The 18,684-nt window shown below is 38.2% G+C and overlaps 1 protein-coding gene across 2 annotated transcripts in view; it reads right to left on the bottom strand.

The window, feature by feature from the left end:
• Window positions 1–3,130, bottom strand: part of LOC149148107 (signal peptide peptidase-like 1) — a 44,460-nt gene extending 41,330 nt beyond the window's left edge. The window contains exons 1-2 of one of the 2 annotated variants that reach the window (XM_089440077.1): window positions 2,804–3,130; window positions 1,491–2,352 (exon numbers count right to left, since the gene is read on the bottom strand). In XM_089440077.1, the coding sequence (XP_089296203.1) occupies window positions 1,491–2,288 (798 nt within the window). In that variant the 5' untranslated portion in view covers window positions 2,289–2,352; window positions 2,804–3,130. The other variant, XM_089440076.1, reaches the window with a different exon arrangement.
• Window positions 3,131–18,684: the final 15,554 nt, after the last annotated feature.

The raw sequence follows: 18,684 nt of genomic DNA, 5'->3' as shown, positions 1-18,684 counted from the left end.
CCCTTGGAAGGGGAACAACAGCTGGAAACGGCTGCTAATACCCCATAGGCTGAGGAGCAAAAGGAGGAATCCGCCCAAGGAGGGGCTCGCGTCTGATTAGTTAGTTGGTGAGGCAATGTCTTACCAAGGCGACGATCAGTAGCTGGTCCGAGAGGATGATCAGCCACATTGGGACTGAGACACGGCCCAGACTCCTACTGGAGGCAGCAGTGGGGAATTTTCAGCAATGGGCGAAAGCCTGACGAAGCAATGCCGCGTGAAGGCAGAAGGCCCACGGGTCATGAACTTCTTTTCTCGGAGAAGAAAAAATGACGATATCTGAGGAATAAGCATCGGCTAACTCTGTGCCAGCAGCCGCGGTAAGACAGAGGATGAAAGCGTTATCCGGAATGATTGGGCGTAAAGCGTCTGTAGGTGGCTTTTCAAGTCCGCCGTCAAATCCCAGGGCTCAACCCTGGACAGGCGGTGGAAACTACGAAGCTGGATTACGGTAGGGGCAGAGGGAAATTCCGGTAGAGCGGTGAAATGCATTGAGATCGGAAAGAAGACCAACGGCGAAAGCACTCTACTGGGCCGACACTGACACTGAGAGGCGAAAGCTAGGGGAGCAAATGGGATTAGATACCCCAGTAGTCCTAGCCGTAAACGATGGATACTAAGTGTTGTGCGTATCGACCCGCGCAGTGTTGTAGCTAACGCGTTAAGTATCCCACCTGGGGAGTACGTTCACAAGAATGAAACTCAAGATGATGTTTATGTAGCTCCTATCGATGATCCCGTGTCTAGTAGTGGTGATGAGTTTGATGAGGGGTGATCATGCTGATCACTGATATGTAGACTTGTAGTAGGCCAATGGCTCAATAGTTGATAGCATTGTTTTTGAACTCTAGAGGCCATTTAGAGCCTCATTGATTATGTATTTTGCTGCTCATTATTTTGCTGCTGATATGTATTGCCCGCAGTGCCATTTTGATATGTTCACCCTTAGATATGTTCACCCTTACATGGCATATAGATAAGCAAATTTTGCATATTTTGTCTCTAATGATTTGGAATCATGGTTTGAAATCTTAAAAATAATTGTTTTCATCAAAAAAATCATTTATACTTTTCTAAAGACTGGTACATTGAAATCTGACATGTCCAGTTTTTTCGGTTCTGATTCAATAACCGGTTTGATAGGTGGACTGTACGGGGCCGGTTCCCCGTTCCGCTTTTAAAACTATGTGATTAATACAAAAAACAAGTGACCAGACATATCCCAAACAAAATTCCAACTTCTTATAAAGAAAAACTCAGGACAGAGGTGGTGAAAAAAAAATCAGTCTTGTCACAATTGCAGCAGCTAAGAAAAAGCCCAATTATACTTAAACACTAGAGCAGTCAAAACAGACACCAATCATACCGAATTCTGACCACAAAACAATATCTTAGGCACTGACGTATGAAAGATTCTAGAAAGTTCCATCAGATTGAGAAAAAATACAAACCATGTCACCGAGGCCCAACATCATGAATTCTATTGCAGTATTTCCAGGCACCATACCACCTAGCAAATTTCTTGGGAAGACAAGTTTAACAGGAAGCTCCAACTTCTTGGTTATTGATTGCAAGCCCGGAAGATTAAGCGTGTTTGCAACTGTGTGAACTGGATTTGAAGCCTGCTGTGTGGCAACTGAAACCATTACATTGGCCCCAAAAAATCGCTCTGAAAAGAACACCCAGAAAATGTCGTACACAAATAAACAGACGAGAAGCAGCGAGCAGATTTTGATATTTGGCAACCGAACATGGCTAACAAATGCGATACATATAGAAATGCCCAAAAGGTTGTTTAATATCCAGTGTCCGGATACAAGCCAGGCAATCACTAAAGCTGAGCTCACCAACACCAAAATTCCCTGCATCCTAGTGAACGGCCGGCAGCAGCATCGAGTAACCATGGGATCGACCGACCCAAGCTTAGAATTTATGTAAAAAACATAAGGGGAAAGGCAGAATGCAAGGGAAGATGCCGAAGCTACTGCAGTAAAAGCTGTCACAAGATGTGACATTGAAGCAAATAGATAGAACATCAAAAGCAGACTGCACGAGCTCGCGATAGGAATCATGAGTGCCTGAGAACTGTCCAAAGTGATTGAAGATTCTGAAAAATCGCGGTTCCTTTCCATCTCTTTCTCATAATTAAGCGCTCTCTGAGCCGATGCAAACACCACAAGAACAGCGGTAACAATAAGCGCAAGCGATGCAGGCTCCAGAAGGTATGTAAGCTTCCATAAAGGCTCCATATGGGATACAAGTTGCAGTTCAGATGACAACTTTACACCTAGAATTACATATAACCTCAAATTCCTGTTTCCGGTATAGAGAATGCCAAAGTCATGGAGACATAACCAAATTGTTCAAAGATATCAACTTGACTAGATAATAATAACAATTAAATAAATAAAACACCCCAATGGATTTCTAGGTTTTGAAATAAAGGTCAAGGAGGTCCAACCGGGAACAACACCAGCCCCCAACCTAAGGGATATTTGCATATAATTTTCACCAAAACATCACCAAATGCTGAAATTCTTGCTTTCTGGCACAGTGAACTTCTTCTATGCATATCCCCCAACAATTTATATTTCTGCTTTGTCGTTTTAAAATAGGACAAGCAGGTCTGCTCAAAATAGAACCAAAAACTTTGAACAGATTTCTGATTTGCCAAAATATCGGCATAAATTATAACTTTTTTCCATTTACAGGGTTTTATTTTGCAAACCCTGGCTGGAAAATCTTTTCGAAAAAATATCAGTACCTGCTCCTGCAGGTTGTTATCCGGGCTTTAGCTTAGACTGTCGGTCCATGTACTATTCGGATTTAATACAGCCGTAATTCATGGCGAAAACACACCTATACCTTCCAGGGTTCAGTTTCTTCGTGATTCTGGGACCTGTTTTGCTTGGATCCGTGCTCAAATTGAAGACAGCGATTGCCAGAATTCAAATTTACTCACTGCAATAACAAAGCTGCGAGACTTCTCCCGCAAACAGGGCTGGAGTCCGGCGAAATGCTTGTTAAATTGGCGCCTAGATTCGCATTCGAAAACTGAAACCCCGTATACGGTGGTTGCAGAGGATGAATTAAGAAAACGAACGACAAAGGACGATTTCATTTAAACAGAGTGATGTTACGGATATAACTTTCTGTTAATAGACGGTGGAGCGGATTCACGGCAATTGACGGGAAATGAGAGGTCCAACATATTTTATTTTTCGAGGAATTTTTTGAAAGAAAACATTGGAATACGTGAATATGTCAATGAATATATTGATTAAGAATTTAGTCTTTTCGTGTGGAATTAGACAACAATTAAATTTCAATTTCGGTTCACCTGGCTCGAAAATATATATATATATATTTATAGGATAGATATCATTTTTGGGATATGTTTATAATGGTGAAGAAATGGGACCGAAATTAGTGAAATGAATCACATAGCATCAATCATCACTTCCACCTTTGGTAATCAAGATTTCCGGGAGTTCACCCATCCAAGATGGACTCTAGCTCAAGTGTGGTTAACTCTAGAGTTTTCCCCACAATCAAGCCCACTTAGCTTGCTACCCCATTTGCAAAACCTTAACAAGTATTGTGCCTCATGAACCATTCAAGTAGAGATCCCTTCACTCTTTTTGAATTTAAGTATAGAGGGTTTATGCAGTGCACTATTTTTATGATGTTTAGGGTCTATTAATGTTTATTATGTTTAAGTTGAGTTAGAGATCTCTGGTTAACTCTAGAGTTTTCCCCACAATCAAGCCCACTTAGCTTGCTACCCCATTTGCAAAACCTTAACAAGTATTGTGCCTCATGAACCATTCAAGTAGAGATCCCTTCACTCTTTTTGAATTTAAGTATAGAAGGTTTATGCAGTGCACTATTTTTATGATGTTTAGGGTCGATTAATGTTTATTATGTTTAAGTTGAGTTAGACATCTTCAAATAAGTTGCAGAATATTATTTTAATATTTTTATTAAAATTTAATATTTAAGTTTATTATATGGGAAAATGTTAAAATTGTCTTAATTTAAATATTTCAATTAGATTGAAAAAGAAATTTATGAAATGATTTCTTCTTCTTTTTCCTAAATATGTGTGTTTGTTTTTTTATTTAATTGTAATTTTTCTCATTTTGTTATCTATTTTGAAATTTTTAATTAGAATAAAAGTGTATTTTTTAATAAAATTATTAGTGATATGGTGTATTTTTGTTTTAAGTATTTTGTAACATTGTATTTAAATTTTATTAACTTATATAGGATTATAATAATATATTTGCTATTTGTTTATTAGGGTGATTTAATTGACCATTATTATGTTCTAAAGTATTAGGTAAATCATAAAATTTGAAGTTTAAGTAAAGCTAACCAAGATATATTAATATATTTGTTATTTGTTGTTATTAATTTCTCTTTAACTTATACCATATTTCATCTTAAAAATGAATAAATTATATCTTTATATTTAATTAGTGAATAATTTAGAAGTTTTATTACAATTTTTTCAAAATTTAATGTCATGTGTATTGAAGAATGCTTATCACTTTTTCATTACAATATTTGTATTATGATTCCCCCTATGAATGTTACCCCAATGTGGGCCCTCCCCACCTGCTTTGACATGGCGACAGATCATACCTTCAAGAGTTGCAACATGAATGTCACTCGCCTAGTGACTAACCTATGCGTCATCTTGGTAATTCACTTCGACATGATATTTTGTCTTAAGCATTACTTTTTGTACCAAGCCAATATAACCTGGCACATAAACATGCCATGGTTGATGGTGAAGACTTTGTATCATAATGCTGATATGATGGTTGTTATTGATTGATACAACACCCCTAATCACTTCCCCGAGGAAGTAGCCACCATGGAAACCCTAAGCAGCAAGAGCACTAGCACGCAACACAATCTCCATCGCAACTCCAAGTAGAGCACAACATCCTTAAATCATGCCTAGTGTGCCTTGAATAATGGTAATGTGATCTCCCTCAGTCTTAGCAATATTATGTGTTCCAATACTCTTATGTGCTCTTACCATGACCATGCAAAGTTATTTAAGATCAACATCCCTTTTAGCTAGAGCATACAATTCAGTGCAGGTTGCAATTTGTGTCGTAAACTTGGTGATTCAGCTTCTTAGCGAAGGCCTCTTGGCCTTCTAGCCATTCTCTACCTTCAATAGCTCTCCCTCTCTAAGCTTTTGCCCGGATTTTCTATTACCCTCTTCTATATTCATGCATCTCATCCCTTCAGCCTTTTTCCAAGCTTCACATCCTAATTGCCTCTCCTCTCTCGCCTCGATATACCTATGGAGACAACCGTAGTACTTGAGTACCAAATGCCACTCAGAATCCTTGATACCCAACTTAGTGTGAAGGGTTTGAAAAATATTTGTGAACTCTAGCACGTCTTTGTCCCTTCCCTGCAGCAGTGTGGTCCACTTTATGTACTTATCTTCATAGCTCCCGACAAGGTAATACTACTCCTTGATGGCATCTCGAAAAGAGTTCCAAGGGGGCGTGGCTGAAAATAGTGAGGGTTCCCTCTCGTCCTTTTGCTCACAATAGGTTTCTCATCAATCCTTGACGTGGGGGGCGACTTTGAGGAGTGCAAAAGTAATTTTTTCCCTATTGGAAAAATTGTGAACCGAAAAATACCCTTCCAACGGATTTAACCATCTATATATGACATTTGCATCTATTTGGCCTTCAAATATGGGAATGTCAAAGTTGACTTGTACCTTAAAGGGAGTGGTGCCTCTAGAGTGGCTGCAAGATGAAGATGTGTGGCTTGTGGGCATCCACCGAAGGATATGGGCAAAGTTTTCCATCATCGCGTTCCTTTGTCGCTCAAGGGCTTCTTCGAGCAACATTTTGAAGGGATCACCTGTTCCCTCATATTTCTTTTCTTCTGCCATGGAAGTTCGTCGGGGTTTGCAAGGTTGGTCTTACAAAGGTTCAACCAGTTCGATCCCTGACTCCTTATACCCTTACCTCATTGGGGAAATGCAAAGAAAAATAGAGAAAGAGCAAACAACTTTGATACCACTGATCCAGACTTATGCAAGAACGCAACAAAATACAAATATAAACATAAATATAGAGATGCAACAGAAATAAAACTTAATTTCATTAATATCAAAGAACTGAAATATACTTACATACATAATGAAAATAAACTAGCTTGGGTGATGGTAGCTTATCTCTGAGAAGAGATGTGGCAGCGACATGCATCTGAACTGTGTTACAATGATGCCCGAAGACCTATTTATTATTAAGAAACAATGGAAAAATCTAAACATCCAAAAACCTAACCTTAGGAGATGAAGCGCCAAAATATGGGCCCCGTTGGGGTAAATTGGTACATCAACTTCCCAGGGTCTTAACTTTGGCATACGATATTCGTTTGACGTGCATAATACCTCATTAGAAAGATCTATCTGAGGACTATAAATTTCATCTACAAATGTCTACCCAAACCCAAGGTTTGCCTATTTTCCAAAAAAATTGTTGTTTAGGGCCTCAAAACGGCACTAGAAGTTCAGGACCTGAAAAACTACTAAAAATAGTAAAGCTTGCTAGAATTATGGAAAATAAAAGAAATAATGATACAATTGTGGGGGTCCAAGTGGAATAGGTAGGTGGCCACCAATATCCACCTTGATCAGTCCTCCCCTTAGGAAGAAATGGACACCATTGCATTGAGTGCCTCCATGAGATGGGGAAACTTCTGTTGAACTTGGTCCCTGGTGAGCCACTTACCTTGGTGCGGGAGTTGGCTAGCTTTGACAACCCGATATAGTTGGATGTTATGTTGGCGAGTGTTCTTGATTTGCGTTTCCATGAACTGATCAGTTGTAGCATGTTCCATGCAGTCTGGCTTTAGCTTTGTTGGTGTGAGTTGTTCTACAATGTTTGATGTGTCCAGTAATCGTGGAAAGTATGGCCAAAGGTGGTCCACATCAAACATTGGGTGCAGGCCAAGGAATGGGGGAATGTTGAGCTCAAAATCATTGTCTCCCAAAACCTTAGTAAGGGTGAAGGCCTATATTGGAGTGATTTGAGCTTCTGATGGGCTCTAGTAAGGAATTCTTTCTGCAAATGTAACCAAACTTTGTTGCCCACTTGAAACTTGTCTGGCACCTGATGTTGATCATGCCGATGCTTGTAATTTTCATTGGACTTCTCCAAGATGTCGTGAACCTGCTGGCGAATGTATTGGATGCGTTTAATAAATTTGGTTGCTTTATCAACCTTAGAGAGTACATGCATGGATTATGTTTGTGTGGTCGCATGAGGCATGGCAACATCAATCAGACACAATGGTTGAAATCTTAGACCCACTTGAAAGGTACATGTCTTGTTTCTTGATGATTGGCTTAGTGATGGTACATGCAGTGCAGGATCTTATATATTTCCCAACATCATGTCAGAGTTTTGGAAAATAAAAGTACTTTTGAAGTACGACCATAGTTTTCTCCACACCAAACTATCCCGCAACCCGACTATAGTGCACCCCACAAATCAGCTTGGCACGCTCGCTTTAGGGAACACAAAGGTGGCCCATGCAGCATAATAATGTGTCCTAGAGGTGGAAATCAACAACTTGCTTTCCATCCACTAGAATATGGTATGTGGAGGTGAACTCTAGATCATTTTTGTATATAGTTGTGGCTATCCAGAGGTCTCGTGGCCATAAGAGTTGAGAACAGTAGTCAGTGCTGCAACTGGGGGTCAGCTGAGGCAGTCTGCAACATGATTGGTGTTGCCCTTTTTGTATTTAATGTTCAAGTGGAATTGTTGCAAATATGTAGACCACTTCTGATGGTGATCATTCTGCAACTTCCCTTGTGTCTGTATAAATTGAAGAGGTCGGTGATTGGTGTGGATGACCGTCTCCTTCCCCAGAATGTAATGCTTCCTTTTCCGACAAGCCTGTATGATGGAAGACATCTCTTTTATCATAGGTGGGGTACTTCCGAATTGTATCGAAAAGTGTCTCACTATGATAGGCCCCTAGATGCTCGTGCTAGGTGAGGACTGCACCAATAACATAGTCGAAGGTGTATGTTTCAATTTCAAATGGCTACTGCAGGTCTGGCAATGTGAGTACCGGTGCAGAGGCGGTGCTTCAACTCAATGAACACCGTATGTTGGGACTCTGACCAGGAAAACTTTGTTTTTGCTCTGCCCTTAGTAATCTAACTCAAAGGCCAAGTGATATGGGAGAATCTTAACACGAACCTCTGATAAAAATTTGCAAGGCCTAAAAAGTTGTGATGCTTTGTTAGAGTGGTCAGGGTTGGCCAATCCCGAATGACTTCGATCTTAGTCGAATCCACATGCACACCTCACTCATCTATGATGTAACCCAGATATTGGACCTGGCTCATGCCAAAGGTGAATTTCTCCAAGTTGGCACACAGTTTGTATTGTCGCAGGGTTTGAAGGACCTGCTGAATGTGTTGCAAGTGTTCTTCCCAACTCTTGTTGAAGATGAGGATGTCGTCCAAATAAACAACCATGAATGAGTTGGTGAAGGGCCGCAATATGTCATCTATTAGCCTCATAAAAGTAACAGGGGAATTTGTCAACTTGAAGGGCATAACCAATCATTCAAAAAGGCCTTCCTTGGATTTGAAGGCAATCTTCCATACATCCGTGGGCTTGGGTACCTGTTCCTGACAGTGATTTTGTTTAGTTCCCGCTAATCAAATCAGAGACTCCAGGTCCCATCCTTCTTCTGTACAAGTACTGTGAGGCTCCCACAAGGCGAGGAACTTGGTCGGATGTTCCCTTTTTGCAACAACTCCTGGATTTTCCGCTTGATCTCTTCATTTCCATAATAGAGTGGCGATATATCATTATGTTGGGTATAGGTGCTCCGGGACTCAGATCGATCGAACGCTTGACCTGACAATGCAAGGGTACCCCTGTGGGTGAGGAGAAGATGTCCCTGTATTCTTGCATGACCTTATCTACCTACTTTTTTTGCATGGAGGAACCCTTCCTGGTGGCCATTGATGTGCCCACAATCTTCCCCTTACTTTGAGAGCGAATCAGAAAGAAAACAAATTTCCTAGTCTAGGAGATGATCTTACTCAATTGCTTAGCAGAGATCAAAGAGATGGCAGTAGGCGGGGCTACCTCTATTATCGTGTATAACTTGTTACCCAAAGAAATAATAACAGTGCAAGGCCTCGACTCATACACAACATGACACTTCCACAAGTATGGTGATGGGCCTCAAAATTAGACAAAATCTAAGGCCCATCTAACCTTTCCTAGGCACACGAAGGCTATATTAAACCTCTTCTTCTACACTTAATAATGTTTTTTAACTTTAATATGTTCATTAGGAAGGTTTAGAGATAATTGTGTATTTGTGCCTAATATTATTTATTTTTGTATAATATTGTGAGAATATTAGGCAGATTATGAAGATTTGGAGGAGATAATTTAGGGCCTTGCTCCCTACTACATGAGGATCAATTTTGGATAATAAATAAAAAAGATATCATTAAATCATGCACAAATTCTGGAGTTCCAATGATTGCAAAAATATAAGAATGTGTTCCCTGTGATTTAATGCAAATTCCTAGTGTTGGGAACCAGATCCACTATTTAAGGGATCTTGGAGGGGAAAGCTTCCTCCTTTCAAGGATAATGCTTCCCTATCATTTTGTATAAGTACCGATTCGAATTTGCCTCTAAGGGTTGGTTTTTCTTAGTCTTCTTGTGGAGATAACTTGTCTTTTTGCAGCTTCACTTTCATTTCTAGCAGGGATATACTTTGATTGATTCAAATAATGAAGATTGGTGCCACTTTTATGTTCTAAAGCTTGGTCTCCTTCATAGGAATCTGAGTATCCTTAGGCTTGGCCATCTAAGGAGCCTGAAAGCCCTTTTGTATAATTTACTTTTTTTCTTTTCACTTCTTATTCACATGCATCCCTTGTTCTTGTTTTTCCTATTTCTACATTTAGTATTGATGATTTCTTGTTGTAGGATTGGGTTAAATGGTTGAAGTGAGTTATTTTGCAAGATCACAAGCATGATTTCATCCTTGGAACAACTTTGGAAGGTCATAGTAATCATTGAGTTACTTGGATTATTTTTCTTATTCACAAATCTAAAAATTTTGGGAGTCCCTTGTAGCAAATAATAATAATTTTTTGCTATTTTTTAGAACATGCTAATGAGCTTCATTTGAGTTTATTCCACTTACATTAGATCATAAAAACATTAAAGTTAATAACAAAATTTACCCCATTGCATTTGCACTTGATTAGGTTAAGCATTTGATAGATTAACAAGCTCACAAGTTCTCGAATTTGTAGATTTTAGACTAGTAATTTTCCGTTATTTTTTAGCACGTGTTGACAGGGATATTTTTGAGTGATTCCACTTGGAGTGGAGCCTAAGACATCCTATTCAGTAAAAAAATATCTACCATCCCATTTGGATTTGATTTACTTGTTCATTCGGTGAATTATATCTTCCTGTAGCAAACTTGTAACTTTTTGTAACACTCCTCTAGCACGTCTAAACTTGACTAGATTTGCTCAAAACACTTGGTTTTTGTCTCTTAAGGTTGAATAACAACCTCTGGGCTCTATATACATGATTGAGGAAGAATGAAACACCAATTAGGACATGTCTTTTTAGGAAGTATATTAGGCCTATTTATTTGAATTCATCCTCTTAGGATTTCAATTATAAATTGTTGTTCTTACCTAGGATTAATTTCTTTTCAAAGTAACATTTTCATTTATGCAATTTGTTTAGGATTTGATTTCATTACATTCACTCCATTACATCATGACAGCAAAAGAATGACACATTGTATGTTGCACATATAGTGTTGATACCTCTTAAGTTTGTACAAACCCCGGGTTCATAATTAAAGTTGGTAACCTTGGGAGTTGCAACATTCTTGTTGGAATACTGAGGCTCATCACTTTTTGGCGCTGTTGTTGGGGAGGTGTCAAAGTATGCATTGTTTTCTTCCCTAGTTGATTCATTTCTTTTTACTTTTTGCAAAAACAAAAATTTGCATTAGGCATCTTTCATTTCAAGAACATAAAATTGCATTGCATTAGCATTCTTATTCAAGAAAAAAGACTGCAACACCAACCCCACCATTTGATCACGTGGTACAGTAAGAGCCACATCACCATTCATTTTTGAAAGAAGAATAAGAAGAGGTGACAGAGAAGGTAGGAGAAATGGATGGATATGATGACAATGAGGAAGATCCTCTTGGATTTCCCATTCAAGATATTGATGTTAGTGTGCACATGAAGAACATCCCTCCATCTTTTCTTCCAAACTTTCATGGTCTAAGGTTAGAGGATTCAGAAACCTTTCTCTTTGAATTTGAAATCCTTTGTAGATCTTACGGTTACTTACTAAACACTCAAAAGTTGAGATTGTTTCTGACAACATTGAAGGGTAGAGCTCTTAAATGGTTCATGTGTTTAGGGACTAATTCAATATGATCATGGAATGATATGAAAAAGATATTTCTAGAAAAATATAAAGATCACAATCTTAAAAAAAAAATATTTAGAATGAATAAAAAAGAAGATGAGAACCTTGGGGATCTAATAAAGAGGTTCATGTATAATGTTAATTGGACAAAATTACATTATTTAGGATCTTACACACTAAAAGCCCTCTTACTTAGAACAATTAGGGATGAGCGGATTGATCTCCTTGATCTCATAAGTAAAGGTGATATATATCAATTATCATTTGAAGAAATTTGTTAAACATGCAAACACATATCAAGAGGAAGGGCAAGAGTAAGTAAATCAACATCAAGATCGGTAAGTCAAGCTAAAATTGGAAATTTGTTTGATGACTTTAGAACAATAACAATCTAAGTGAACAAGTATAAATGTTAAGAATGCAATATGAAGAAAAAGAAGATGTTGATATTTGTGTTTTCCATTTAGAATCACATGCTACTAAATATTGCCCATCATTACCAAGGTTGAAGGAAGTTTACCAAGAGGACAATGGAGCAAGTCAATCACCAAAGCAACTATGTTATGTAGCTCCAAGAGGACCATGGCAGCCTAGTCAACTTAGTATGATGTAAGAACCTAATTCAGAATTTTAAGGTTATGCACATCCATCTCAAAGTAATTGGAACATACCCTTTCCTTACAAACCTTGGCCATCTCAACCCCAAAATCAATCTTGGCAACAAAGTAGGCAATGAACTTATGGGAGAAATCCACAATATCCTTCCTCAATATCCTCCATACCCAACTCCATTTTATCCCTACCATCCACCTCCACCACAACCACAACCCCAACCGCATCCATCTCAAACATCCACTCCCACTCAATTGTTGAAGAATCAAGGGCTAGTATGTATATTAGGATTCTTCTTGAGTTGATAACAATTTGTGAAGCACTTTTACAATTATCTTAGCTTGATATTCCTCTTATTATTAGTGTGTGTGTTTCATTAAACTGCTACCAAAAACATAAAGACAAGAACACAGATGTTGGCTCTCTGCCAAGGCCAAAACCTCTCTCTCTTAGAGACAAAAACCCTTTGCTAAATTTCTCTTATTGAAGCTTCTTATTGATTAATGCCAAACCCTAGACCCTTGACTAGGATGTCCTCCAAGCACAAGTCAAGCCCTTCCTCCTTTCTGCACTTTGTTCTCCGGCACTTAGCCTTCCTTCTTACAACACTTTCCTCCCCAACACTTTGACTTTCTTCTTCATTCCTTGTCTAGAGATAGACCTTGCTTATGTGAGCTTCTAGATGAGATGTTCCTTCTTCAATTCTTGGTGATGTCCTTTCCTTATGGAGACACCTTTTTCTTTCTCCAATGAAATACTTCTTGAGATATATACGTAAACTAATACGATTGTACAACATCCCTAAATTCTCGCACGTGTGATGGGTTAGCTTGTAGTTTAGGCTCTTTTTATCTTCACTTCGGAGAGGGACTTCTTTGCTTGAGTGATAGGCCGTGTGGGCTTAAGATCTAGCCCAAAAAAAGATGGATACATGACTGTTATGTTGTTGTTGTTATACCCGCATACAGTCCTCCATTTTCTTCACACGTGTGACTATTTCTATCCCTGGAAATAGTCCAAAACTTTCCTCTTCTTCCCTTATTCTTCGTGGCACTTGGAGATCCTTAGACTTTCCTTTTGGTACCCTTTACTCGTCCTCTATCTTGCTGATTTTAGAGATGATTATCTTCTACGTTGAGAAGGTCTAATTGCTCCTTATATAGGAGTCAGTCTCCTTCTTTTGAGTCGACTTGAGGTCGACTTGTTTATTTCTTCACCATTTTGCTGCTTGAAGGCTTTCTTTGTAAGGAGATGACTTTGACTTTGCTTGGAGGTATTCCTTTTGACTCTAATAATTATATACATAGTGTAACATGCCCTTTAAGGGTCTTACATAAATACATTGACCTTTTGACTTCCTAGAAACACTTAAGCATGTGCTTGACCTACTTCAATGAGAAAGAAACTCATTGACAAATAATATAAAAAATTAATTTCTCTTTTCTTGAATAAATACAAATGTCAAAATTACATTTATGAAGACAAAACCTAGTTACACTTACTTCAACACTCCCTCTTAACTAGGGAGGTATTCATACAACATTACAAGGTGTTTGGCTATGTTTCAATCTTGAAGAATTCACATAAGAGAAACCAGATTTGCAATCCATTTGTTATGGCATCATAATAACCAACATTATTTCCACAGCAAGGCCTGGACTGGCAACTCTATCTCTCAATAGATTAGAGCACAATGTTGGCGAGACCAATGACTTATAGACACCTTAGTCATTGTCCCTCAAGGTACATACCTACCTGGGTGTTCACTGAGTATGACCTTTTAGGACTATTCTTATCTTGGGTTCCCAACCCTCAAAGAATATCGGTCCCCTTGCCTACTCTTGTCTTGGATGCTCTACACATCCTCAAAGAGTATCAGATGTCAGATGATTACCTAAACTTCCCATTCTTTCTTCCCAAGTGAAGACAAGAATATTGTGTCTATCACTTCCTCCCAATTGAGGAAGACATGCCCAAGAATCCTATGATAAGGTACTTGTCCAAGTTCCTTTGTAATTTGGAACTTGTTATAAATCTCTCTTAGCTAGGGACTTGTCCATTCATCAACAACTTCTTTTTTGTGGGTCCTCCAACTGCTTGATCTCCTTCCTTCCTTTGCTGTCATGACGTCTTTGTTCGAACTTCTTCTTGGTAGGGCACCATCCATTGATCACTTTCATTCCTGGCTTGTCATGTCATTTCTTCCTTCATGGAAAGTGGCCTTCTTGTCACATATCAGGTTCTCTTTTCATCCAGTTGTTCCTTGTCATCTTGCCTATGCTTCAGACTACTCTTCACATGGATGCTTCTTTGTACTTACTTGTTCCCATGTTTTAATCTATTGTCCCTTCATGACTTCATCCTGATATTGCTTCAACATTAAATGGTGCTTTAATTGGATAGTTTCTTCATCACGACATCTTCATAGAGTAGAATCAATTATCTGCACCTTTCATATCTCCAAGGCCTTCACAGGTGTCAAGGGTCCTTTGATCTTTTTCTTCCTTTGTCAGATTTGTCACGCCTTCTTTTGGGAGATGTCTTCAAAGTATCTTTGTCAGATAGAGAGATTCTTTGTGATCATGGTGTTCTTCACATGCTTTATCTCTTTCTTCATTTGACTGTTCATGGATAGATTGATCAACCACCTTATGCTCCCTGTGGGAGCACTTCTTCATTGCTTACTTCTAGGACTAGTCAACATTCCTTCTTCACTTGCTTATTAATCAGCCATCTTATACTCCTTATGTGAGTATTTCTTTTGTTGACCTTCATTGCATTATAGTACATGCCTTTGAGCATTTCATTGGTGAAAGATATTCTTTTCTACTTTACCATATCATAGAAGTATTCCCATGACTCAATAATATACAAATGATAACATGACTAAAATTTGATGCATACATACCTCATCTTGATTCTTCTTTGATCATCTTAGCTTCATTTAGTTGTCCTTGGTGTGGTCCTTCTTGCTTCATATTATCTTTCCTGCATATCATCCTTTTTCCTGAATCCCATGAATGGGATTCCCAATGAGACATTTGCTTTTGTTTATGAATCATCTTTTGAAGATTCCATCATAGGATCTTGAAAACCCTTACCCTGCAAATGTTTCTTTCCTTCTGATGATGGAAGTCTTCTAAGATTTTTAAGCATGATCAATTTTCTTTCATTATGGACGAGGTCCTATTCTAGGCATGCTCCTTCTACATGAATATCTTGAGCTATATCTACCATGCTTTATATTCTAGAAGATATTTCTAACCATGCATTTTGTTCTCATTTATAAATGCTCTTTCTGCATGAGTATTTAGAACTCTATGTACTTAATTATTCTAGATTCTAGAAGATGTTTCTAGCCATGCATTTTTATTCTATTCCTACATGCTCCTATCCTACTCAAAAATTTGAAAGAATACTTTAAGAGTTTGACTTAGTCATAGTAGAGATCCGGAGGATCTTCCTTCTTTTGCTTCTTCTTCTTATTTCACCTCTTGAGTCATGTGAGCTTCTTCATTTTTTCTTTTGGTGTTGTTGTCCTTGTTTATTTTAGGACGATTCCTTTTGTAGTGTCCATATTCTTGGCATCCATAGCATTGGATTTTGGACATATCTTTGTTGCTCATTCTTCATGGACCAAATTTGCCAGATTTTCCCTTTCTCTTGGCCATGGTAGCAAATGCTTTATCCTTTGATCCCACATCTCTCTTTTCTTTAAGCCTTGTTTCCTCCGTCTTGCATAAAGACCAAATTTCACTTAGTGGGGTGGCTTCCTTCTTGGCATGTATGCTTGATGTGAAGTTTCCCCAATCCTTAGGTAGATCATTGAGTACTAAAGTTGTCATTTATCTGTCATACATGACTTCCCCTAGCTCTTGAAGTTGATCCCTCATTTCAAAGATCTTCATGAATTAGGGGGTTATTCCTTCCTTTGATATCTTCATCTTGTACAACTCATTTTGAAGATATATCACTTCTCCAACTATGCTTACTAAGAATAGCTCAACTAGTTTATCATAGATTTCTTTTGATGTTTCAACTTTGGAGACATAAGGAATGAGAAAGTCTTTGATATATTCTATTAGAATCCTTTGATCTCTTTTCTCATCCTTATTATACTTGGCTAAGGTTTGAGTTTATTCCTTAGCAGGAATAGTGACATTCCCTTTGATGTGTTATAGGAGTTCATTCTCCTTGAGAAGTAAATCAATCCTCTTCTTCCATGCAAGAAATTTTTTGGTTCTTGCCAATTTGTTGCTTTCCTTGCAAAAAGACATTGATGTATGTTCAGAAGGGGACATATACTTACTTGATTTTGAGATCTAGTAGGCTTGCTTTCTCCTTGAAGACTTGATGGCTTGCCTTCCTTAGACCTTGATGTTCTTCAAGTTGCTTTCTCCAAGTGGGCTTTCTTGATGATGAGATTTGCTTAATGACTTGTAGCTTGATGTAGCTCCTTCTTTGATATACTCTTATTGTAGGTGTCTTTATGTAAGGCTCCTCTTCTTGCTTTATAGTCTTTCTTGATGAAAGATAGATGGTAGACCTTCTTGTCTTAGATGCGTCAACTTTTGTAGATGTTCTTCCTTGACGAGTGTTCTTGAGATGCCCTTTCCTTGATCTGTCACCTTAGCTCTGATTCCATGTTGAAGAATCAAGGACTAGTATGTATATTAAGATTCCTATTGTGTTGATAACAATGTGTGAAGCACTTTTACAATAATATTAGCTTGATATTATTATTATTATTAGTGTGTGTGCTTCATCAAACTGCTACCAAAAACATAAAGACAAGAACACAGATGTTGGCTTTCTACCAAGGCCAAAACCTCTCTCTCTTAGGGAGGAAAACCATTTGGTAAGTTTCTCTTATTGATCAATGCCAAACCCTATACCCTTGACTAGGATGTCCTCCAAGCACAAGTCAAGTCCTTCCTCCTTTCTGCACTTTGTTCTTCAACACTTAGTCTTCCTTCTTCTAACACTTTCCTCCCTAGCACTTTGACCTTCTTCTTCATTCCTTGTTTAGAGATAGACCTTGCTTATGTGAGCTTCTAGATGAGATGTTCCTTCTTCAATTCTTGGTGAAGTCCTTTGATTATGGAGACACCCTTTGCTTTCTCCAATGAAACACTTCTTGAGATATATATATGCAAACTGATATGACTATAAAACAGCCCTAAATTCTTGCATGTGTGATAGGTTAGCTTGTAGTTTAGGCTCTTTTTATCTTCACTTGAGAGAGGGACTTATTCGCTTGAGTGAGAGGCCTTCTATGCCTAAGATCTAGCCCAAACAAAGATGGATCCTTGATTGTTGTGTTGTTGTTGTTATACCCGCATACAATCCTCCTTTTTATTTGCACATGTGACTGTTTCTAGCCCTAGAAACAGTCCAGAACTTCGCTCTTCTTCCCTTCCTCTTTGCTGCACTTGGAGACCCTTATACTTTCCTTTTGGTACCCTTTACTCGTCCTCTATATCATGATTTCAAAGATGATTATATTCTACATTGAATAGGTCTAATTTCTCCTCATATAGGAGTCGATCTCCTTCTTTTGAGTCGACTTGAGGCCGACATGAAGACTTGAGGTCGACATGTTTATTTCTTCACTATTTTTTCTGCTTGAAGACTTTCGTTGCAAGGAGATGACTTGGAATTTGCTTGGAGGTATTCCTTTTGACTCTAATACAATTATATACATAGTGTAACATGAACTCTAAGGGTCTTACATAAATACATTGACCTTTTGACTTCCTAGAAGCACTTAAGCATGTGCTTGACCTACTTCAATGAGCAAGAAACTCATTGACAAATAATAATAATAATAAAATTCTCTTTTCTTGAATAAATACAAATGTCAAAATTACATTTATGAAGACCGAACCTAGTTACACTTCCTTCAACATCAACTATTTGTACCACCATTTCAAACCCACACAAGGAAGTATTTCAACCCACTTACAATGTTGAGGTACAACACTTCCTAACTTCTTCTCTTGATCTCAATGGTATTCATCTTAGCTCAGGAAGAGTATTACAAAAAATAGATTCTCTTGATGTCATTGAAGGACAACATCCAAAAGAAGAAGATTCAAAAGAGGAGACCAAACGATCAAGGCTACACTTGATGGAGAGAAGACATCAGAATCAAAGATTGAGGAAGTTATATCATGTTCACCATTAGAACCTCTATGTGTTCAAGAGAATAATCAGAAAAAAAAAAAAAAAAAAGATCTGAATTTCATGGAAGAAAAAGACATCCAAGATGATCCAAATCAACAAGTGGACTAGGGGCATCACAACTATATTGAAATATGGTTCCAGAAAATTGTTAGGTTGCAACAACACACTCTTCTTCAAGAATTTTTTATCCCATCTCGGTCAAAGAAGTTGGTATCTCAAATTCAAGTACATGTCAAAGCATACATTTCGAGCCTACACATGAGTTTATTTGTCATCTTGATGTGCACATGGCTCCATTCGAAGTATTCCTATACTTGAAAGGGATTTTGTTTTTCAAGTA

This window comes from Pinus tabuliformis, chromosome 9 (genome assembly GCF_031772625.1).
Source record: "Pinus tabuliformis cultivar Carrire ecotype Pingquan chromosome 9, CPIR1, whole genome shotgun sequence".
NCBI classification, from domain to species: Eukaryota; Viridiplantae; Streptophyta; class Pinopsida; order Pinales; family Pinaceae; genus Pinus; species Pinus tabuliformis.
The sequence above is the reverse complement of the archived record's forward strand: the minus strand, read 5'-3'. Positions and strand labels throughout refer to the sequence as shown.